Consider the following 25,533-nt stretch of genomic DNA (forward strand, 5'->3'; position numbering starts at 1 on the left):
AATATGATTCAATGATTTTGAACTATTTTTTTCTCCAAAGCAATCAATATTGTGAGGCCAGCCAAATGGTATTTGATGACAAGCCCTTCATCTGTAAAGACAGTAGCAAACTACCTGTTTTTTCTACTGTTATAACAGTAAAGATAGAATGGATGCTATACAGGATACGATCAGTTTGAAAAGTCGTAAGGCTATGTGGCACAGTATAACAAAGTTATAATACTTTTATAACATAAAACGTAAAAATATTAAATGTCTACTGTCATCATATTTCTAAACTTCAATAAAATGGTAAAATGCTGAAGCACTAAATATTGGCGATGATACTAGCAATTCATAGATATATGTCAAGATACTGATCTTTGCTGCCAGCAAAGCTGAGGCAGAAAGGAACTTATGTCTATATTGAGTAGCAAAAACAGGTAGTCTTCGATATATGATCACAATTGAACTCAAAATTTCTTTTGCTAAATGAGATATTTGTTAAGTGAGTTTTGCCCCATTTTACAATCTTTCCTGCCACAGTTATTAAGTGAATGACTGCAGTTGTTAAGTTAGTAACATGATTGTTAAATAAATCTAGCTTCCCCATTGCCTGCCTGCCAGAAGGTTGCAAAAGGTGATCACACAATTCTGGGAAGCTGAAACTGTCATAAATATGAGTCAGTTACCAAGTGTCTAAATTTGGATCACATGACCACAGGGATGGTATAAAAGTCATAAGTGTGAAAAATGGTCATGTCACTTTTTCAGTGCTGTTATAACTTCCAACAGTCACTAAATGAACTGTTGTAAGTCGAGGACTATCTGTAAAAACTTGGAAAACATTACCATGTTCTAATGGGTTAGCTGCTAATTTAATTAGAGGATGTGAAATCACAATGCAATGAATCTTGTCTTAAGAAGTTATTGGTCAGCTGTAGTTCACTAAGCCCAATATCTTTTATAAGTACTTTTGCAGAAGCTTTAAGTAACAGGCTAGTATTACATTTATGATGTCTAATATACTTGACGTTCCACCTTCTTAAGATTCCTGTGTTGTAGGAAATGCTTAAAGTCTGTTTTCAAGACTCTACTGGATTCTCTGCAGCTCAGTTACGGTTTCCTTATGTTAATCAATAATTCTATTCTTGCTCATGGATATGGGGAGAATGGGGAGAAGATCACCTGGGTTAAGCTATGAGATGTGGAATTTCCCAGTTATATCCCAACATTCTTAGGGATCCAGCTGTTTATAAGACAATCAACATAACCTCCATATGATCACAACACTATAGGTAATACTTATTTAGGGACTGCATTGTTTAGTAACCATTGACAGTTATAACAGTGATGAAAGTGATGAGTGTAAGAACAGTGTGTCTCAGTCATGGTTGCTAAACAAAGACTATCGGTATCGGTTCTAGATATGAAAAATTCATAGTGTCTTTATTGCTGTGTTATTAACAACATGTTTTTTTCCCCGATTATCAGAAAGAACAGACCAAGTTGGAGTTTGCAAAGGACAATACGTTTGTTTCCTTACGATCACCAGACAAAATGGAAAAATTTTCAGGTGGGTGATGTTTTTGAATTACTTGTTATTTGAATATATATTTTAACATACATTTTAAAAATTAATGCTAATTTCATTTTTCAAATACAAGAAATATTGAGCTATTTATATATATGATTAAAATGTGCAAGTAATGATGGTTTTAACCCGTTTCATTCCTTTTACCATCAAATAAACTGGATAATATTTTTAATTCATTAAACAAACAAAATTGCTGTGTCTCTTGCTATTGTTGGCAAATAATTTGTTTAAACTGATCTACTTTCAACACCAGTCAACTAAACATAATTCTGGCACTGCAAAACTATCTGATTGAGAGAAGCATTTATTTTAATTAAGAGTAACTCGCAATTAGCCTTTTATCAATCATTTTCTTCACTCTATAGGCAAACTTTATACTATTTCTCATTATAAGAAACTAATTGTCTATGTATATGCTGTACATTATTCTAGGCAAAATGCAGTTAGGTGGTTTGTGGTTCAGTCTGGACTGATGTATGTATCCTGCTACTATCTTAGCATGCTTTTTGAATCAGACCATCTTATTAAGCCGTCATATACTTTATTTGTTTAGATATATCGTGTTTCCCTAAAAATAAGACCCTGTTTTATATTTTTTTGAACTCCAAAATAAGCGCTTGATCTTATTTTCAGGGAGGTCTTATTATTTTGGGGCATGTGGAGCAAGATGGGGCTCCTGTTGCTGTCTTACCTGATTTCCAGCTCTGCATTTAAATATTTTCGGGGTGGGCTTATTTTAGAGCACGTGCTCAAAAGCCCAATTAGTCTTATTATCAGGGGATGTCTTATTTTCAGGGAAACAGGATAGCAATAAGATATGTGAACATAGCAAATGTTCTATTAAGCCCAGGTACAAAGTTAATTGTGTTGAATAAATCCAGTTACCACCTCTAAACAAGGTGTAGAAGACCTTATCTCTACTGGGCAACAGATTAAAGTATCAGACCAGTTACAGATGGGATGGGAAGATTATTTTAGATCAAATCTGAAAAGGCATTATAGCAATCATTTTAGGACATATTTAAATGTCCTAAAATGATAGATGGAAATAAAAAACATATAAGTTGTTAAGCAGAACAGTGGCTACCTCAGAGTTTGGGGAAGATTTTGGAGGTCTAGTGCAAGCCCAGGCTTGCCTTCCAAAGGCCTCCCTATGCCAACTTTTGGGCCTTTCCCTTCCCCTACAAGGTCCCCACAGGCTTTTTCCCACTCCCACTGGATCCCTGCAATCCTTAGGCCTGACTCCCACCCTACCAGACATCACAGCCTCCTTCTCCATACCTTTTGAAGATCTCTGAACCTCATGTTGGTGAAGGAGAGCAGGCCATGCATCCCTGGGCTGCATGACTGTCATGGAAACCACCATAATTTTGACTATGCCTGGGATTCATCCCTGGGCTATGTGGTGGAAGCAGCTGCCATTTTGCCATGCCTGTCTCTTGGTCAAAATGGTGGCTGCTTCTGGGTCACTGTCACATAAGAGTGGGACAGACTGTTCTGTTTTGCTACCTTAACACTTTGCAGACTGTGTTAAAGAATTGTGGATGCACAGGAAATGGTGGTTGTCTCCAAGACATCTCCAAAAGAGCAGGCCAGATATCCCTGGGCTGCATGATAAGTAGACAAGTACCATATATCTAGGCTATCAAAGAGAATCATTAGGAAGGATATGATAGCTGTATTCCAGTACTTGAGTATCTTCACCAAGAATAGTGGATTGACTTCTTCTCCAGGGCACATGAGAGCAGGACAAGACAAGAAGTAATGAGTGGAAGCTTGATAAAATAAAGTCCAACCTAGAAGTAAGGAGAAATTTTCTGTCAGCGAGGGCAATTAATCAATAGAATACCTTGCCTTCAGAAATTATGGGTGTACTGGAGGTTTTCAAGAATAGACTAGACAATCATTTCCGTGGGATGGTATAAGACTCCTGCCTTGAGCAATGGGTTGGACTAGAAGACCTCCAGGATCCCTTCGAAGCCTATGACACTATGTTTTGCAAGAAAGTCATACTTTTAAGTTAGATTGTAAGAAAATAAATCTACCCTAAGAAAAATGTTCCAATAAATTTGTCAGTTATAATTTAAGGTAATAGCAGGAGACAATTGTTTTTCTTATCTCAAAAAGAATGATAATATTGCATGTATTTTGTCTGTCTTATCAATAAAATAGGCAGCAAGATATCAGAAGAAATTAAGGAAAACGATGCTGAGGTGTTGTGCTTAGGATCACCAGACCTTCTGGTAGAAAGTGGAGAAGAAGGACAAGGAGAAGAAGGAGAGAAATCATGTGCAGAACAGTAAATTATGACTGTTAAATATTTAATGAAAATATTTTATTCCTGTCCAAGTTAGTGTAGATAAATTATCAATTGTTGGGAGAAAGGTTAATTGATTTTTCCCATGTTTTGGTAATTAATGTGGGATGAGCCTGGGTCTTGCCTTTATCGCACAAAGTTATAGGAGGTGGGTGATAATTTGCACATTTCCCAAAGGATTTGAGAAAATACTATGTGCATAATTTTTCTTTAAGAGTTGGAAATTTAAAACAGAACATTTGGAAAATCCTGAATGAATTGTTTAATTTTTTTCCCACACAGGTTGTGCTTTAATGAAGAGGGATTTTATTTATCCCAAAAGTTTAGCAAGTCTAAGGGCTTTTCTGCAAGAAAAGAAATGGAGGAGTTATGTATTGAAGAACCAGCCTCTAAACAAATAAAAATGTCAGGACCTATGTTTTCATTGTAAGTCATGAAAGTGTTCTGAGAGTACAGTGAGATATTAGTGCCATTATTTAAAGAGCAGTTTTGTATAGAAGATTTTGGCATGTGTAATTGAAAGCAAGTTAAGTCGTATTTTTGTTGTGACATTTAAAGTGGCTGACTTGAGAAAACTGCAGAATTGTGTAAAATGGGTTGAACTTGTTTGTTCTGTAGTGTGCAGTTCTTTTCTAGGTAAAAGTCTTGGCTATGATTTTACTTTTGAATAAGAGACTTGGGATTGTTGGTACTTTGAAGAAGCCAGACAAAAATTTTGGTGTGGATCTGTAAGAGATACATATTCAGGATTCTATACCATCTATTATATTAAATAATTTATCTGTTGTGAGGATATCAATAAACTCAACTTCATCTCAGAAATGTATTAGGTGTGAACTATTGGTGAACTATGAATGCACTAATTAAATTAAATGCAGCTTTGAATATTTAGACTAATTCTATCATTGTTGTATTTAACCTGCCACTGCATGACTTTATGACCATAACTCTAAAGCATTCACGTAGCCAATTCTGTTTATGTTTCTAAGATAAGTCTTAACAAAGTCTAAATCTGCCAGATATACACATGCATACATATTGGAATTTTGCTTTGAAGACTTGAGCTTTGTTGGGTCAACATGTTTAAAGTTTGTGTAACATAAATAAATGATTACTAGCACTAGTTTTTCTCCTGTGCACTGCTTGGAAAGTCCAAGCAATGGGTTAACTGCTGTCTGGTTGGCCAGAGACTGAGTTGAACTTGCTTAGCCATGCCTCTTCCTCCTGGCTGAGCCCCAGTGTTTCAGCTCAGTTAGCCTAAAGAGACTTGCTTCTTTTCTTCTCCCATTGCTTGGACTTTCAGCAGAAAATTAGGCGAATTTAATTTTTTTTTTTCACGAATGCAACTTCCTATTAGAAGATTTTAATCTTTCAGATTATGAATGAACTATCATCATGGAATTCTGAGATATTCATAGATAGAGGGAATGTGTTAAAATTTTAGCTTGGGTAGTGCTATTTTTTTTTTTTTTTTCAGCAGACCTTTGAATGCATCAAGTTTTAGAATGTGTTAGAGATCTTTTAAAAATCAAATGCCACATAATAGTCCACATATATTGTGAAAAATTGTCCTTTTGAATTTGTTTTCAATGTATTCTTTCTCCTAATGTACATAATATTTTTATCTTGATTTTATAATTCTACACATTCTCCTTTTTTTTTAAATCTTATATATCCAACAAACATTAAATCTATAGCGGTCTACATCACAACGCGAGAAGGAAATAAACTTGTTCCATTACATATATAGGGTAACCTACAAAAGTCTATTACATATACCAGTTGACATGTTTATCCAATATCTCTATTTGTAGCTCGATTTGACATCCAATTATACCATTGATTCCAAGATATATAGTAATCTGTGTCCCCCCGTCCTTTCAGTATCATAGTAAGCCGATCTGATTCTGCACAATTCATTATTTTCTGAATTACTACTTGTTCGGTGGGCTAACATCCATCTTCCAGTATTGGGCCCATGCCAATCTTGTAGCTGTTGTTATATGTAGCAGCAGGTACCATGCAGTTCTATTAACATTTTCGGGTCTTATCCCTAATAAAAATACCTCAGGACACAATTGTATATGCTGCCCCAACATCTCATTAAGCCACTTCAGAATATTCTTCCAAAATTTCATTGCCTCTCGGCAGGTCCACCATTGGTGGAAATATGTGCCTTCTTTAATGCCACATTTCCAACAGACTGAGGGTGTTCCAAGGAACATTTTGGCGAGTCTGGCTGGCGGTAAATGCCATCGATATGCCATTTTATATATATTTTCTTTGTATCCTATTGATTGGGTTAGTCTCATATTCTTAGTCCAGATTTCGTTCCACCTCTCAGGCTCTATTGAATAACCGAGATTCTTCTCCCAGGCATGAACCGAAGTCTTCGCACCTTCCTCACCTACCTCCATAGCCATAAAGAATTTATAGCATTAGATAACACCTTTTCATCCACCTCCAATAATATTCTATCTAGAATCTGCACCTCTCGGCTAATCCCAAGTCTCTGTCTATCTCTCATATACTTACTGCTAATTTGCATGTACGTCCACCAGTCTAGGTTCACTCCTTGTACCTGAAGTGACAATTTTGTTTTTAACTTCCCATTCGTATCTAATATTTCTTTGTAGGTCAAATTTTTCTCTGGATTATACAGACTCGGATAGATCACAGCTTCCACAGGTGAAACCCAGAGTGGTACCTTATTATAATATGTTTTCCTAATTTCCATCCAACTCTCAATCAGGACTCCTCGCACGTGATGTTTCATAAAATATGCTGGGGGTTTGCCTGTCTCCCACCATAGGTGGGCATGCCATCCCTGTTGGAGATCATGACCTTTGATTGCTAATGGACGTCTCCTTTGTAGTGTAATCCACTCACGGATCCAAACCAAAACCGCCGAATTATAGTAATACTTCCAATTTGGGACCCCCAACCCGCCTCGTTCTTTCGGTTTCTGCATCGTTTTCAACTTAATTCGAGGCTTCTTGCCCTGCCAAATAAATCTATTTGTAGCCCTGTCCAAGTTCCTAAAAAATTTAAATTTTTTTTGTTTATTACTTCATTATACCGGCACCAATATTATCGCTGTGTGATATTATGTCCCGGCAGCCGCTCCATAGAGCCCCGAGAAGCTCTGGAGGAGATTTCTAGCCGCGTGGGTGGCAAACCGCTCAGGAGCTGATCGCAAGTGGAAGCAGCCACTGGGGCAGTGGCAGCGATTGAGATCACTCCCCCAGGCTTATTCGAACAGATTGCGGCAGGGAACATCGGGCTGCTAACGAGGTTTGGCGGGGTCGTCAGAACCACTCCCTTCTCACAGGACAACTACAGGGAGGATCCACGTGAGTCAGGCGATCGGCTCCAGCGCAGATTAAACCGTTTTGTCGGTTTTCGCGCTTGAAACTGAAATTGAGGCTTGAAGACTGTATTGTTGGTCTCGCACGATTCCCCATTATCTGCTGCATAATTGCTATTGCACAAGAGACCTTTTTGTTGGTCTCGCACCAAAATTATTACACAGCAGTTGACTGTTGCGCTCACAAACTGTTTTGTCGGTTTGGTCAGACTTGGGGATGAAATCCAATAATTTTAACTTAAACAATAATTTCAAGTGCTGCAGCATAATTAAAGACTGCTTATTCATTTCAAAATGGCGGACCGCAGCTCTTTTCATTCCAGGGATTCTGCAGCCTCATCCTCTGGTTCTAGGAGATCAGTGGCATCTGATCCAAATAAGACAATGAGTTCTCAGGCTGGACCTTCCACTAGATCAAAGGCATCCACTTCCACTGCTGCTGATAAGGATGCAGAAAGAAGGCAAAAAGCATTAGAAAAACACTTTGCCAAGGCCCAAAAGCAGGCAGAAGCCACAAAGAGCCCAGGCCCTCAAATTGGCCACATGGAGGCTGATATTTTCTGGCACAAGGTACATTCTTCTCAGCCTTGCCTGGAGAAAGATTGTTTTGGTCTCCTGACCCCCCTCCAGAATCATAAATTGAATTACCAGCCTATGCAGGGGATTATGTTCCCTTAACTAGTCAGGGCTCTTCAGGACAGATGGTCACATCAGGCCCCAGGAAGACAGTTCCATCGGCAACATTCACTCCCACAGCAGTGGGGCTCCACCCTGAAGAGAATCAAAACCCTGTCCTTTCCCAGGAGTTATGTAACACCATTGCCCAAACCATTGTCCAGATTGATTCAGCCCTTCTTAGGAGGGGTATAGTAGGACCTATTCCTAGTAGCACAGCAGCTAATGTGCCTCAAGGGCAACCAGAAAGGGTGTATTCCCAGACTCCCCATTCACCTCAGATGTATCAGGGCAGCAAGGTGCCATACCCTGGAGAGGAGGAAGATCTAGCAGAGCATGATTTCTCTGAGGACGAGGGTAGATCACCTGACAAGTCTGCCTTTACTGGCCTTTTCAGTCCTAATTTGTTTAAGATGTTACTATTCAAGGCTAAAACCACTGCAAATTTGGGGGTAGTAGCAGGGACATCTGACTGCTCTGCAGAGCAGGATCCCAATGCCCATCTATTCACTGAGCCAGTGTAGTTCCCTCTCCCAAGCTATTTGTTGATAATATCCAAAAGCAGTGGAATTAACCTGGGTCATTATCTAATCACAGTGGGTTGGACAGAAAATGTACACTGTAGAGCAGGAAGTGGAGGACCTCCTGAAGTTACCTGCCATAGATGCTCCCTTCACTAACCTGGCTTCATCTAACATATTTCCCTCAGACTCAGGGGAAAGGTTAAAAACCGAGGATCGGAAAGCAGAGTTGTCCATTTGCAAGACACATCAGGCTGCTGCCTGGGCAATTCGATCAGCCATGGCAGCATCCTTCTTTAATAGAATCTCTCTCCTATGGCTCCGCCAAATGCAGGCACGCACATCCCCAGGGGATGTTAGACCGCAACAAGATATTAATAAACTGATCGCTGTAGCAGAGTGCTCTGCTCATGCAACACTCAACTCTGCTAAATTTGCCTCAAGGGCGTTAGCTTTCAATGTCACTTCTAGACGCCTTCTATGGCTTCCCCATTGGCAAGCCGATATGAAATCAAAATGGAAATTGGCGTCTGCTCCTTTCAAAGGAGGTAATCTATTTGGTGAGGTGCTTGATCCCATTCTAGTAGAGAGCAAGGACAAGCGGAAAATGCTTTCTCTTGCACATAGAAGGACAAACAGGAGACACACTCCCTTTTATCGCAGGCAGTCCTTTTGTGGGTCTGAGGGTGGATACTCCGTCCCAGCCTACCAGAAGACATACCCACCCCCCATGGACCATTCCCAGGATAGGACTTCCTTCCGGGACAGATCCAGACAATCCCAGTCCAGAAGACCCTTTCGAGGAGCCAGCGGTAGGCTCTACCGTAGGTCCAAGTGACTCCCAGTTAGGGTTCCCCATTGGCAGCCATTTAACAATGTTCACCAACCAATGGGAACAGACCACGACCGATGCCTGGGCACTGCAAATGGTGAGGCTTGGGCTCACCTTGGAGTTTTCTTCCATTCCCCCAAGACAATTCATCACTTGGTCAGTACCCAGGGAGGCCACCAAGAGGTCTCTGATAGAAGCCGAGATCCAACATCTGTTGTCCATACAGGCCATAGAACCAGTGCCTGTCCAACAGCAAGGTCTCGGCTTCTATTCAATTCTCTTCCTGGTCCAGAAGAAATCAGGGGCAGCAGAGGCATCTTAGATCTAAAAAATGCTCAACGTACATATAAAGTACAAGCGCTTCAAGATGCAATCTCTGCGTTGCATCAGACAGGAAGATCTGCTAACATCAATAGATCTCAAGGAAGCCTACCTGCATATTCCCATTCAGATTTCACACAGGAAATATCTCAGATTCTGCTACATTTCCAATACAGGGCCCTTCCCTTCAGCCTCTCCTCTGCCCCAAGGACCTTTACCAAGCTCCTAGATGTAGTGGCAGCTCATCTTCGATCACATCCCATCAGATTACAATGTTATCTCAATGACATTTTAATTCAATCGTCGTCTCTGAGCCAGGCAAGACAAGATCTGTTAGAAATAATTCAAACTCTCCAGGAGCATGGGTTCTCCGTGAACCTGGAGAAGAGTCAGTTAGACCCCTCTCACAGTATCCTCCACCTGGATGCACGGATAGATTCACACAATTGTCAGGTCTTCCTGTCACCAGAACGTCAGGCCAGAATATGGGCCATGATAGCGCAGGTCAGGACATTACGATCAGTGCCCCTGGTGCTACTGTCCCAGGTGTTAGGGAAGATGATCTCCTGCCTGGCAATAGTTCCTTGGGCGAAGCTACATTCCCGGCTCCTGCAATGATTTTTATTGCCAAGCCAATGGGCAGGCAACAGCCATTCCAAAGCACGGGTCAGAGTTCCACCGAAAGTACTTCGTTCCCTAGACTGGTGGATGTCAACTTCCATCGAGAAGGGCTGTCTCTTTAAAGAGCCTTCATGACTAACTCTGACTTCGAATGCCAGTCTATTCGGCTGGGGCGCACACCTGCTCTCTCAGGTGACTCAAGGCAGATGGTCTCCACAGGAGCTATTACACGACATCAACTGGCTGGAGTTGAGAGCAGCACATCTAGTCCTGCGTCACTTACACTGCTCGTTGTCAGGTCACCATGTATTACTGTTAACAGACAGCATCACAGCCAAGGCACATGTGAACAGACAGTGGGGCACCCGGTCCAGGGACCTGATGTCTGAAACTGCGAAACTGGGTCTCTGGGCAGAGTCTCATCTGCTCTCCCTGCAAGCGGAACACATTTCTGGGATAGACAACGAGCAGGTGGACTGGTTGAGCAGAGCAACCATCGACCAGACTGAATGGCATCTCCACCGCGATCTTTTTCATTAGCTGTCAACCAGGTTCGGCCTACCGTGCGTGGAGCTCTTTGCCACCCTGAAGAACACTCAACTACCACGATTCTTCTCCCGCTTCCCGACGCCGGGGGCTGAAGGGACCGGTGCCCTCCGCTTATCCTGGCCGCAAGGCCTCTTATATGTTTTTCCTCCGACTCCTCTCATACCACCGGTCATCAGGAAGCTACTGGAGGAGGAGGAGACAGAAGTCTTCGTCATGGCACCCCACTGGCCCAAGCAGGTGTGATTTGCGGACCTCGTGTCACTATCGGTGTCACCCCCCTTGAGGATTCCACCAGACAAGATCTCCCTCAGCCAGGGGGCCGTACTTCATCCAGAGCCACAATGGCTCCAATTGGCCGTCTGGCACTTGAGAGGGAGATCCTAAAGAAAGACAGATTCTCAAGGGAGATCCTATCCACGATTTAGGCTTCTCGCCATCCTTCAACCACCAGGATCTACAAAGCCACATGGACAGCTTTTTCATGCTGGTGTAGGAAATCACACTTGGTTCCCACATTGGCATCTATTCTGAATGTTTTGGACTTCCTCCAGTCTTGATTCAATCACGGCCTGTTTACCAACACATTCCGCAGGCAGGTGGCCACCCTTGCGACTATCTTACACTTCGAGGGCACTACTACCCTCTCTCAACACCCGAGGGTATGAAGTTTCCTAAAAGGGGTTTCCAATTTACGTCCCCCTACGGTCCATAGTTATCCAACTTGGGATTTGCCTCTTGCAAGCTCTCATGTCTTCCCCGTTCGAGCCATTAGGGTCTGTCAGTCTCAAGATACTTGCCTTCAAGGTTGCCTTTCACATCGCAATCACATCGGCGAGGAGAATTTGTGAGATGGCGGCTCTATCTGTACGCAAGGACTTACATATCTTTTATTTGGACAGGGTCGTCCTCCGCCTGGACCCGACATTCGTGCCTAAAATCAATTCCTGGTTTCATAGGGCACAGGAGGTCATTTTATCAAATTTTTGTCCGGAACCAGCGCATACTAGGGAACGATGCCGGCACACTCTGGACATTCATAGAGCTCTTTGCAAATACATGGACAGAACAGCATCATTCAGGAGATCTGAATCATTGTTTATTTCATTCCAGCCCAGTTCAATGGGAAAGAAAGTGACTCCATCAACTATTGGACGCTGGCTCAAGGCATGTATCGCGCTGGCTTACGAACATCAAGCCAGTTCTCTTCCAGAATGTCTAACTGCACATTTGACACGAAGTGCGGCTACCATGGCCACTTGGGCTATTCAAGCTTCCATCCTGGAAATTTGCAGGGCAGCCACTTGGGCCTCCCCCACTCTGTTTATCAGGAATTACAAATTGGACAAATTTGCCTCGGCCGAGGCAGCATTCGGCAGAAGAGTCCTGCAGCAGGTTCTACCAGGTGAAAGTCCCCTGGACTGCTCGGACTCCCGCCCTAGGGATATTTAGCTTGGGTATATCCCATTGCTTGAACTCTCCAAGCAGTGCACAAGAGAAGGAATATTGGGACTTACCTGAATGTTCGTTCTATGTGCGCTGCAGGAGAGTCCAACCCCGCCCTACTTCTTGTAGTGGTCCAGTTTCCAGTGGAGCTGTATTCATCATGCCGGCTACGTCCTCTCCAGATCCCCTTTGTCGAAACACTGAAGCTCAGCCAGGAGGAAGAGGTGTGGCTAAGCAAATTCAACTCAGTGTCTGGCCAACAAGACAGAAGCTTGGACTCTCCTGCAGCGCACATAGAACAAACATTCAGGTAAGTCCCAATGTTCCTTATCAGAAAATATTTTTGTAAAATATCTTAATTTTATTTTGAAAATGAAGTTCCTTGAACTGACCCTTTGTGATATGTAAGAATCAACTTGCCTGTCTTTCCTCCCTAGAAATTCAGCTACTCTAAAGCCAGAAGAGGAATGTGAATTTTTGATAGAGGAATTTTTTGATTTGTCTTCTGCGTCTTGGATTTCAATTTCTGGAAAGAAGCAAAAACCACAGAAAAAGACAACATCTGCTTCATTTGAAGGAAACGAGGAGGCTAAGCAGCATAATGAAAGAAGAAAAAATAAAATAAAACAATCAGTGACTCAAAAGAAAAAGAAAAGATCCCCTGGTAGAGATCTTATGGGGAAGAAGAACAGGCAATTGGTTTCAAAGGGGAGCCTTGAAGATGTTCATGGAGAGGAACACTTAGATAAAAAGAAGAATCTTCATCCTTTTAAACTAAGAACTGAGTTAAAGAGAGCAACATCTCAAAAAGTAAGAGAGACTTCTTTACCAAAGCCTCAGAATAATGTATTATATCAAGAAGATTCTTGTGAGCAGCGTATGGCAAAAAAACATTCAAATATTTCAGTAACACCACAAAACAACGAAGGATCTTTATCATAGTAAGTTATGATTGTACAAGTATGTTTTAATACTACTTTTTCTTAACGCAATGCAATTTTGTACATTGGATTTATTAATCAGCTTTGAGCAAAGCCATGAATACTCAAGAAAAGACATGAATACACAACCCAACTATTTAGACCTCTTCTGAGGTACAGCCTCCTTAGACTTCTATGGGGCTTTGATAATTCCCTGAGTATACATACCAATTAGAACCATTTGTCCTCTTATTTAAAATACCTATATGCTTGTATTCATTCCTAAGAATCCTTAGGTATTTTGCAACAGTTCTAGAAAGTGCTAAAATAAGCTAAATTAAATAAAACGAGAGATGGCTGGAGAATGATAACAAAAAGGGAATATATAAAATTTACCTAAAAAACAATAACAAGAGTTGGAAGGAAACTCAGAGGTCTTCTAATCCAACCCTCTAGTCAAGCAAGAAACCCGATTCTATTTCAGACAAATAGTTGTTCAATCTCTTAAAAATCTCCAATGTTGGAGCACCCACAACAACTGGAGGCAAGTTGTTCCACTGATTAATTTCTCCTTAGTTCTAGCTTGATTTTCTCCTTGATTAGTTTCCATCAATGGTGAAATGTAAAATTTGTTGCTACCAGTTCTGTGGGTGTGGCCTGGTGGGTGTGGCCTGATGGGAGGTGTCATGTGACTGGGTGGGCATGGCCAACTTTTTAAAAAATATTTTTAAAGCATTTTTTTTACTACCTATTTACCGGAACAGGTAGCAAAAAAATGCTTTAAAAAAGTTTTTAAAAAAAGGTTCCGATGATCGCGCGGCACAGCTTATTGACAATGTGAGGGTGTGCAGGGGTGCAGTGCAGGTCAGGGATAGTTTGTGGGGGTGAAGGATTGCTGGCCTGAGCATAGAGATTTGCTAAATATACTGCCCTTGATGCAGTAGTCCACTTCAGCAGATGATGTTTGATGGGGTTGAAGGATGGAACCTGAGTAAAGCTGCCTTTTGATTGGTGTTGACTGGTGTTGAATTTGTCGTGCTGCTCAAGTGATATTCAAGTGGTGCTCCAGTTGTTTGGGATTGCACTCATGGAGCCTATGACTGTTGGTACTACCTTTGCTTTCTTGGTACTACCTTTGCCACAGTCATTCTACTATGTTTCTCCAAAAAGACGACCCACCTTGAAAAGAAGCCCTATCACATTTTTGAGAGCATGCGATCAAATTAAGCCCCACCCACAAAATTAGCCCTAATTAAGACTCCGCCCACCCTGTGGTGCAGGGTGTGGGGCGAGGCACACAGGTAAAAAATAAGCTATGGTGGGGATGGGGTGGAGCCAGGCCTCACATACCCCGACATCTGCCTCCTCTTCTTCGGCAGTTTCTTCTGCGGCTGCTTGCTATCACTCACACGCATCGCCCTGGCCTCTGTTTTGCTTTCAGATGCCTCCTGGAAGGCATCTGTAGTGGATAACAGAGTTCTGGATCAATCAACTCAATTGGAGCTCTATTATCAGCTGCAGAGGGCGTCTGCAGCGGATAACAGAGCTCCGGGTCAATCTGGAGCTCTGTTATTGGCTGCAGATGCATTCCAGCCAGCATCTGAAGGTGAAACAGAGGCCAGGGCGATAGCCACAGAAAAAATGGGCCAGCAGCAGGCTCCTGCTGGGCTGGGCTGTCAGTGCCACCGCCGCGAGATGAGTCAATAATTAGAACCCTCCCAAAAGAAGGCCTAGCCATTTTTTCGCGGGTCAAAAGAAAATAAGACCTGGCCTTCTTTTTGGAGAAACACAGTATTTCTATTTGGAGGTCTTTGTTTGCATTTTTTTTATTTCTCCAGTTCTTTCTCTTCTGTTCTGTTGTCTCCAAGTACTGCTGCATACTATATCCAGACATTTACCTTTCTTGTTGACAGTAGTTTAGTGTGTATTATGTGGCAGGTTGGAATTGAGACAACTCAACACTACTAGCTTAACATGGCCAGATGGGACAGCCTTCTTGCCACCGCTATGTCCCCTCTGCCAACTCCTGCCACCATTTCTTCCCAAGACTACTCAACACTGGAAATTAGCTGTGGAGATAACTCGCTGTGGGCACCAGATGGAGCTGGGCAATTGTGTGAGCAAGTGAGTGAGCTGTCAGGGTGGTGACGAGGGGTGGGGTACTGGACGGAGAGCTGGGTAGATGAGCGAGTGAACGGGGTGACAGAGGGTGGCAGTGGCAGTGGTAGGTTGGCTTGGCCTGAACACTGAACCAACGGTTCGGCTGAAGTGAGAGATGGGACAGAGGGCAGGGATGAACGGTCAGAGGGGGGTTTCCCATTTTTAAACCCCCATCATTGCCTTAGTGCCTTAGGCTGTGCCTGATGAGAGTCAAGTAAGCTGTCAGGGCAGAGTGACGGCAGCACCAGGCGGGGCGCTTCCCATTTTGACCCCCTTACTGCTGCCATTGCCTCTGGACCTTGGCTCTGGACCGAACACTGAATGGGCAGTTTGGCTACAGTGGTGTGGAGGGTAAGTTTCTTTTAAAGGGCGGCTGCTACGGCTTTGCAAGGGTTTTTTGTGCAATTTTTTTAAAAAAGTGTCGCCACTACTCTACAAGAAAAAAAACCTTCAAAGTGGGTGGCAGCACTTAAAAAAAAAGTCCTGTGAAGAAATGGCGGCAGGTTGACAGGGGGGTTTTGATGATGGGAAGAAGGCCACATCGAGTCATCATAGACCTGTACCAGGTACCTGTCTATTTACGTTCTAAAGTCCCAAAACAATTTAGCTTCTTCATTTTCTATGATTTTCTCTAGTTTACGGTCCTACCAGTTCTTGCTTGCAAGCAAATGATATTTCTTGCAGATATTCCAATATACCATTGTTGCTATCTTGTCATGCCATTGCTTGTAGTCAGTTGGTGCAGTCTTCTTTTAGCAGCTAACAAAGTGGCACATTGTTTCTTCAGCTTCTTTCCATAGGTAGCACTTATTCTGTTGCTGTCTTCCCAATTCTTATACATTTCAAATTCGTATACATTTGTTCTTAAGTTTTGGTTTTGTGTATCTTGATTTAGTTTCTCTGTTGCTTTCTTCAACTTTCCTGCTCTTAGCCATTGCTAAGTCTTATTATTTGCTTTCCCCGTTATTTTGTTTTCATTTTTTGTGTATGTGCTGGCCATATAATTCTTAAACTTCCCATGCCTCCATCCTATTCTTCATTTGGTCTTTGTTTAGTCTATTCAGTTTAGTCTCTTCAGTATTCAGTAATCCTTCCTGGTATACTAGTTTCAGTGCATTTTCACTGTCCTTCAGATATTCTTCCAATGCATTTTTTTCTTCTTCTTCAACCGTTCTGATGTACTTGCAACATTCCTCAACATCTACTTTCTTTGGTAAGGCAAAGTCTGTCAACATCACTGTGAGGATAAAGGGCATGATTCACTGTCATTATTTTTCTGGTCTTCCTACCTAGGGCTTTTAGTTCTGTTTGAGTCCACTCCACTATTCCAGCTGTCTATCTAATGACTGGAATTGCCAGGTGTTTATTGCCTCAATAGTGTTTTCTCCACAGAGTTTGGACTTTTAAGATCTTCTTCACTCTCTTGATGTATTCATTTAAAACACTTTGACCAGGAAGGATAATGGTTTAAATTTGATTTTACAATATATATATGTTTGAAAATATACCGACTTTAGAATAAAAGAGTTCTTAGTGTATGGATTTTACAAAGTAATAATGAGTTAAAGGTTCAGGTGGATTTGGAATTATATTTTTGGATTAATTAGAAAAAAATTTTCATAAGAAAATGGTGATTGCTTTGGTGTTTGCACAACCTTGAAGATTGAATACTAAAGGAAGCTAGAGAATAAAGAAAATAGAGTAGAAATCTTTATGACAAGTCTTTGATTTTTTTCTAAACTTATTGACAAAATGAACAGATCATGTTGCATTGAAGCTATAGAACAGACATGTCAAACTCAAGGCCCCAGATCCGGTTCCTGATGTAATTAGATCTGGCCCAGGGAGGCTGCCCTGGAGACAGTAAGGGCCTGGCCCCTGCAGCCTCAGCCCCAGCCGGGTGCATCCCCTGGGTATGCACAAGAGGTGGTGAGGGCACAGGGACTGGCATACCCAGTAAAAGGAAAGTGCTTGCAGACTGTAGGGCTGGCAAGCGGGCCATAGAGGCGGGGGGGAGGTGCTGGTGGTGGGCACAGCGCTGCTGCTAGGGTTCTACTATGTGCTGATCTACAACAACTTCATGCAGACTAATTATAATGAAGGGGTTTTTTAAAGGGGATTTTATTAGTTTTTATATTTGTATATTGAATTTTATTTTTTATCGTTGTGAGCCGCCCTGAGTCCTTTGGGAGAGAGGGCGGCATACAAGTTTAATAAAATAAATAAATAAATAAATAAATAATCTTGCAAATCCAACTGTTGAATTTTTTTCAGATCTTGTGCATCAGATAGAAATATGAATAACATCAGATAATTTTTTTGAAATGTCTTCCTCTCTCCCTCCCTCCGATACATTTGATGATATAACCTATTTTATTCAGACTAAATTAAAAATATTTCTCTGATATACTATTATGTATACAGTAAATATGTGCACATCTTCTACGGAAAGTTTTTGTTTTTGAATATTATGCCCAATGTCTGATTCATAGTAACACAAAACATATTCAAGAACCTAGGATGAAAAAATGGTAAATGTGCCACTTAATCCAGATAAAGTTTTTCTCTGATGAAACTGCTTCACACTCTTTGTGAAATTTGTAGAGTTGAAATCCCAGATCTTAAGAGTTGCTAAGTTTGAAAAACACTGGTTTAGGATATACGGAACATTCTGGAGTAATTTTTAGGGAAAGCTATGAAGTGATGTCAGAGAATTAGATTCAGTATTGCACTGTCCTCTTAGGACATAAACCTGCTGATATCGTTTTTGGATTTTATTTTTGTATTGCCCTTTTAAAAGAAAAACAGCTTGAGAAGATAAACAATTATCACTCCATAAATAGAGTATTATACATGGAGATGTTATGTTCCCTGATTTATAGCTACATCAGGTGGTATAATTTACTAATGTAATGATTTAACCTGATCTAAACTTTTTTTTTTTTAGTGACCCACTACTTCTACCACTTTGTAGTAATGAAATATTTAGAAAAGAATGGAATCCATTTAATACAGATGATTCTGATTCAGGTAACTTGTCAAAAGTTAATATTTAAGTTCTGTTTCTTTTTCTGTGTAGGATTGGATACTACTGTGGTTCATAGAAATTGTCAAGATTGTGGAGTTTTATTTGGGGTGTGGTCTATGCATTATACTTACTATTATATATAGACCAAGCAAATATGATTCATTCCATGAGGTCTCATATTATTGGTTCTGATCCTGAGCAAATTGTAAGCAAAGCTGTGGGATATTGCACTTTTTAAATACTTCAGATATGAATGCTGAACTTAGGCCTTTGAGTATTAGTAAGCCTATGAATGGTTTTCTATCTGCTCCCTTTTCTTAACAGAGGCATAAGGGTTTTATAAACTACCATCACATACACACACACACACACACACACACACACACACACGTGTGTGTGTGTGTGTGTGTATTTGTATGTAAGACCAGAACTATCGCCAAAACTGAACACTTTAACAACAGAATAATCAGAGAAGCCATCGAGATAGAAAAACGCCCACACCGCATGAATAAACAAGATGATACCTCCCGCCTACCAGCCATTTGGAAACCCGCCCTCATTGACAAACGAGTCCCTAACACAAAGAATGACACCAGACCCATACTCACGAAAACCACACAGAGTGTCACCACCACACATCCATGCAAAAAGCAAACCCACACTGATGAGGCACGACCACAAACCAGAAGCCAGACCACAGCTGCATCATTAGCCACTTTAAACCCCTCCAATCCATACATGAAGCAAACTGACACCCACCATGAAAATGCAGTACGACCATGAACGCGAAGCCAAACAACAGCAACGCAGTTCACCAGCTCAAACCCCCCTGCAACTCAGACTAACCCGAGCACAACCAAGCCCCCACCCAAACAGAACACATCCCCATCCAATCAGAGCACAGCCAACCCCCCATCCAATCAGAGCACAGCCAAACTCCCTACCAATCAGAACACACCTCCACCCAATCAGAACACAGCCAAGCTCCCACCCAATCAGTTCACACCCACACTGGCAGTTAAAAGGAAGAAACAGCTGCAATCACACATTGCTCCTGGAGGCAAGAAGCCGAAAACACCAGCCTGAAGATGACGAATGAGACTTCGTTGAAACGTCGCCAAGATACTTCCAATTTTACGCGGGAGAAAACTCGAATAACCAAAGACCTATATACAAACAACCGCGAAAACCTCAGAAAATACACACACACAAACACACACACACACACATATATATACGTGTATTCACCCATGGCGACTCAAGGTGGCTTACAGAATATAAAACTACATTTAAAACAATAAAAACTAACAAAAAGAATCAAATAAATTAATATAATACAATATAACAAAATCACCCCCATCTGTCACCCCCCCCCCGGCCCAGCGACAGCAGATCACAGGAGCCATTTCATGGGCTCAATCCCACTCTGGGTTCCCCAGGCCTGCTGGCAGAACAAGATCTTCAACGCCTTCTGGAAGAATATTAGAGTGGGGACCATTCTAATCTCTGGGCGAATGATGGTCCAGAGAGAGAGAACCACCATGGAGAATGCCCTTCTTTTGGGTCTTATCAGATGTATCTCCTTTGGGGATGGGACCCGCATCATTCCCTACCTCTCTGCTCTAATGGACCGGGTAGATGTGACCGGCAAGAGACGGTCCCTCAGATAACCTGGTCCCAAGCCATGAAGGTCTTTAAAGCTGACAACCAGCACCTTGAATTGCATCCAGAAGCAAATGGGCACCTAATGCAGGTCCCGCAGGAGAGGTAATACATGTGTCTGTACAAAATCATGCAGGCCACTGCATTTTGCACTAACTGGAGTTTCCAGATGCTTTTCAAGGGCAGCCCCATGTAGAGTGTGTTGTATTTGTATTATTACCATTTATTATGCTGCATTTTTAAAACTATACTTGATATTATAGAATTTTATTTTGAAATAACTTGATTCACGTTTATCTATTTTACAAATAATTCATCTATTAAATGTGTAAGTATATCATAAGTAATAAATATTTTGTAATTTGTTTGATTTAAACCTTTTTTGTGGTTTGGGATTTTTAATGCAGAATGTAAGAATTAGCACTTCCTGATCCTAGCACTAGCACTTAGACTTATATACCCCTTCACAGTGCTTTACAGTTCTCTCTAAGCAGTTTACAGAGTCAGCATATTGCCCCCAACAATCTGGGTCCTCATTTTACCCACCTTGGAAGGATGGAAGGCTGATTCAACCGAGTCTGGTGAGATTCGATATGCCAAACTAGTGGCAGCCAGTGATCAACAGAAGTAGCTTGCAGTACTGCACTCTAACTGCTGCGCCACCACGGCTCTTTATATCCTCTACATATAAAGGTCAATGATATTTGAATCAGGGTTTTTTTGTAAATATTTGTGTCTTTGGCATATCTGCTAGCATGGTATGTATTCAAACAACTATAGTCTTTACTGTGTCTGTAGAAATGCATGCATTGGTAGGAACAGAGTTAGCCACTCAGCGCTATTGTAATTGGGAGAAATTGGAGGAAGGAATATGTGTACACTACCCTGAATTCTTAACAGAATGGTCGTGGCAAAGTGGTTAGAATGCAATATTGCAGGTAAGTTCTGTCCACCACCTGGAGTTCGATTTGATGTGGCTCAAAGTTGATTCAGCCTTCCATCCTTCCAAGATCAATAAAATGAGAACCAGATTGTTGGAGGCATTGTAAACTACCCAGAGACTGCTGAAAAGTACTATGGGGCAGTACATAAGTTAAGTATTATTGCTATTGCTAAATGCAGGATATAAATACAAGAAACATACATGTAAAGTAGATATTTTAATCCATTTTAATTAATAATGTATGATTATATTATAGTTTTGTTTAATGCATAGATTTTTAAAAAGTGTAACATTAACAATAATGATATTGTCCAGCTCTTAATTAGAGAAGCTCTAGTTTATTCAACTGTGATTATGTGAGAAAAGTTCTCCCTTTTATTGTCAGCCTACTGGGCAAACTACTGGTGGCCCCCTGAGAATAGAGGTTATGTCATATGGACAAAGGAAATCCTGTGAACTCTGTTTTGAAAAAAAGATGTTCTAATTTTTTATTAATTATTGGATTGATTTCAATGATTTCTTTCAAAATGGGCTTTGAATGATATGTCTGAATTACTTCCCTGAAGGAGGAATGATATCAAGTCTTTAGTTAGTGGTGGCTTTTTTGCTCTTATTATGATTACATGCCTCAAAAGAAGCTGCATTCTCTTAACCAAGTCTGGTAATGTGGTTAAAGTGCTGGACTAGAAACCAAGAGTTTGGAAAGTCCAATCTTCCCTTAGACATGGCAAACAGCAGGATGATCTTAGGCCAGTCACTTTCTCTTACTCCACTCCATGCCACAGAATTTTTTATTTTTTTAATTTTTTTATTTTATTTTGAATTTGTATACCGCCCTTCTCCCTGAGGACTCAGGGCGGTGAACAGCCAAGTAAAAACATCAAGTACAAATATTAAAATACAGTTAATATATATATATATAAATTTGGCCCCATTAATTAAAAACAATAAACAAAACACTTAAAAACACTTAAAAAATTAGGCCAGCCCGGCTTGCTGGAAAAGGAAGGTTTTAAGGGCACGGCGGAAGGCACTGAGGTCTTGGATTCTCCTTATCTCTGGAGGCAATTGATTCCAGAGGGTAGGTGCCCCCCAGAGAAGGCCCTCCCCCTGGGGGTCACCAGCCTGCACTATTTGGCTGATGGCACCCCGAGGAGGCCCTCTCTGTGGGAGAATTGTAATTGAGTGCATTGCAAATACTGACTTAAATTATACAAAATATAGCGGGGGTTTGTATTTAATGTGCAAATTTTTTCTTACTGCTTAATGGAAGTGTTTTTGAATCCAATATATTTTGTCAATTATTAACCATCTTTATGCAATGCTTTATTAAATTGCTTAAGCTATAAATGGATGTAAACTATTTGAGCCAAATCCAAGCAACTCATCATTTCCAGATGTCCAATTTTTAACCAGTTGCATTAAATTTTTAATCATCTCTGTTGTTATTTTTTTATTTGATTTTTACTAAATTCATCTTAAAGTTTTATCCATTCTGCATTTTTAATACAGGTAGTCCTCAATTTACAACCTTTTGTTTAGTGACTAAAGTTACCACAGCAATACAAAAAAATGATTTACAGGCGTTTTTTACATTCCACCAAGCCTCCACATTATTTTATCCACCCATGACAATTAAAGCTGTTCTGTCCAAGGTGGGATTAAAAAAAAAGTAAGGTGCAAGACAATTACCCAAATTCTCAGGGCAAAATGTTATATTCCAAATTTTGAATGGGACGGCTGAACAGTTTTTCCAATCTCAGACTAATTTGTACTTAAATACATTAATAGTAATATTGCATCTAGCACTCTTCTATTTTTTTTCTTTCTGTGTTTTTTATGTTCTGTATTATTTTTAGATAAATCTTCTGATTTGGAGAAGAATCTACATAGGCCAATATCAAATTCATTAAAGCATAAACTAAGTAAGTTTTATATTTTGTTTTTTATAGAAAAATCCTCAACCTTCTGTTTAGTGATTCTATGGGAGAGGTTCAATACAAAATCAAAAAATCTATAGATTTATTTTTAGGTTATAAATGTTTTTTGATAATAGACATTGGCAATGTTAATACATTTTAAAAGTATAAGTATAGTACTTTCTATTATTTAATATAATTTTCTTGTATATAAATTGCATGCATTAGTTAAATCAATATTATAAAATTTTGGATCATACGATAATATATTCATATTTTTATGTGTTTTCATGTACTTTCAATTTAAATTAATGGTTTACGGTATTAAACCTTTGAACTGTTACTATGACCTTTCAATATATCAAATGCTTATTTCTATGACAACGTTTAACATATAAATCATTTGGCATTTAAATAAAGATCACTTAAAATATATATTAGAAAATAGTAATGGATGAGTGAATAGCTTTATGTCAGAATTTAGATAGTATATCTGCCTCTTCTGAAACACAACAGTAGAGGAGAACTGCAAAAAAAAATTAACTCAGAGTAGGAACTGAAGGGAAATAAACTGCTCTGACTAGGTCGAAGCATGTCTGTTAGTGATTAATGACAATGAAACCATGATAGGATTAGTGGCACAATGATAAAATTGATCTGGCAATACAGTATAATTTAACTGTTGTTAGGGAAAACGTAGACATGAGGAAAAGAAATAACAAGAGGTATAGGTAAAATGGAAACTGCTCACTATACCTAATTACTGTAGCACTATATTCTCAATTTTATCTTGTACAAATAGCTTTTAAATCTGTGACACTTACTTGGTTTCCTATCAGCCTTACCAACCTGATGCTGGTCAAATAAAGCGCTAGGGTTATCAATTGAGAATTCTTGAAGTTCTTACCAACAACAGAGCCACAATACTGATAAAGAAGAATATTGTAGTTCATATATTGTAGTACTTAGTACTCTCTGAGCTTGATTATTTCATTGCAGACATTTCATTACCCAAACTAGATAAAATCATCAGTGCTAGTAAGGACTCCTCCCACAAGTAAGTTATGTAAGAACTCTATTTAGACAAGCACATATTGCAGTAACCCTGAACAGCAGTAAAAGGAAACAGATGATTAATACAACATCTTCCAATAAAATGGATTTCCAGGCAACTCCATTAAAAAGTGCCTGACCACTCAACCCAATATAGCACAACCAACATAAGCCAAAAAAGATAACAGAATATATCAAAAACATCTTAGAAATTACCAAAAGATTATTATAATCACATGGAATCAGCATAACATAATCATAGCCCCCCCCAAGCATTCTAAAGTAAACCAAAAGATCCAGCAGCCACAGAAGAAAGAAATGAGAATCAACTAAAACATACAGTGTAATGACTGCAACAGCAGAACACATCCACGAACACCAGTTAGAAGTTGAGACATGATGAAAACTCTTTAATTTTACAGCTTAATTATAGTTTCAACTGGAAAACTGTGAGCATCTTAGACCAAGTCAAATCCAAAAAAGCTAGAGAATTCCTAAAAGCCTGGCATGCTGACAAATTGGCCATCAATAGACATAAGCAACATCTACATCAGGGGTGAAATCCAGCAGATTCTGACAGGTTCTGGAGAACCAGTAGCGGAAATTTTGAGCAGTTCAGAGAACCAGCAAATATGAACTCTGGCTGGCCCCAGAGTGGGATGGGAATGGAGGTTTTGCAATATCCTTCCCCCAGGAGTGGGGTGGGAATGGGGATTTTGCAATATCCTTCCCCTGGAGTGGGGTGGGAATGGAGATTTTGCAGTATTCTTCCCCTGCCACGCCCATCAAGACACACCACGCCCACCAAGCCACGCCCACAGAACCGGTAGTAAAAAAATTTGTATTTCACCACTGATCTACATACTTTGCAAAAGAGAATCAACAAGCCAAAAAGTGAACAAAAAGACAAAAATATCTTCCCATCAGCAATTAACACTTAGATGATCACATATTAACATGAAGATTAACAGACTAACAATCAAGAAGTAAACAATACTCCAATCAAAGAACTGATAAACAAGCTAATAATAAACAGTCCAACCAAAGAATCTCCAAGACCACTCCTACCAACACTGAGCAAACCTCTAGAATATAATTTGAGAACAAACCACACTCCTTAGTAGCACTGCTGATGTTACCTAGTTTGGGTAACAAAATGTTTGTAAGAAAACAACCAAGCACCAAAGACCCTTCACATCTATAATATTTGAGCAAAGTTAGTATGGGAGTGATGTTTGAATGAAAAACAGTTTGAAAATCCCCTTTTATGAAATGGAACTTCACCATGGTTTATTGGATCTTGTCTAGGTATGTTTTGCTTATATGTTATAAGCAACGTTACCTACATTATAGTCTGTTTTGCTACTCTGAACAGAGGGGAAATAATGATTCTGCCTGGAAAAAAAATATATAAACTTCAATTATATAAACATTAACTTGCTAAGAAATTTGATGCAGATTTTGAGTTTACAGAACACAGTTTGAGATTTTTCTGCTAACGAGGTTGATAGCCAAAATCAGGAGTATGGTAGCATCTTTTCAGAATAACATTTTATTAAAAGGCATAATTTTTGATGAGTTCCAGTTCAACTCATAAGTATTATCATTCCATGCATCTAATAAAAG

At 40.2% G+C, this 25,533-nt stretch overlaps 1 protein-coding gene and 1 long non-coding RNA gene across 12 annotated transcripts in view; one reads left to right on the top strand and one right to left on the bottom strand.

The window, feature by feature from the left end:
- The window catches only part of CENPC (centromere protein C), a 70,853-nt gene that overhangs the window by 10,460 nt on the left and 34,860 nt on the right, over positions 1-25,533 (top strand). For 8 of the 10 annotated variants that reach the window (XM_034416294.3, XM_034416295.3, XM_087892322.1 and 5 more), the window contains 6 exons: positions 1,474-1,555; positions 3,749-3,875; positions 4,176-4,319; positions 12,660-13,163; positions 18,250-18,332; positions 22,795-22,860. In XM_034416294.3, the coding sequence (XP_034272185.1) occupies positions 1,474-1,555; positions 3,749-3,875; positions 4,176-4,319; positions 12,660-13,163; positions 18,250-18,332; positions 22,795-22,860 (1,006 nt within the window). The remainder of the gene's footprint in view (positions 1-1,473; positions 1,556-3,748; positions 3,876-4,175; positions 4,320-12,659; positions 13,164-18,249; positions 18,333-22,794; positions 22,861-25,533) is intronic. The other 2 variants (XM_034416300.3, XM_087892327.1) reach the window with 1 other exon arrangement.
- On the bottom strand, positions 3,267-23,816 carry LOC132711882 (uncharacterized). Of its 2 annotated transcripts, none has more exons than XR_009622598.1 (2): positions 23,762-23,816; positions 3,267-3,372 (listed from the first exon to the last, which is right to left on the bottom strand). It is a non-coding gene; the product is annotated as an uncharacterized LOC132711882 (long non-coding RNA). The 2 variants fall into 2 exon arrangements; XR_009622597.2 differs by lacking the exon at positions 23,762-23,816 and adding an exon at positions 23,679-23,757.

Source organism: Pantherophis guttatus, chromosome 4 (genome assembly GCF_059756535.1).
Source record: "Pantherophis guttatus breed Tessera chromosome 4, ASM5975653v1, whole genome shotgun sequence".
Taxonomy (NCBI): Eukaryota; Metazoa; Chordata; class Lepidosauria; order Squamata; family Colubridae; genus Pantherophis; species Pantherophis guttatus.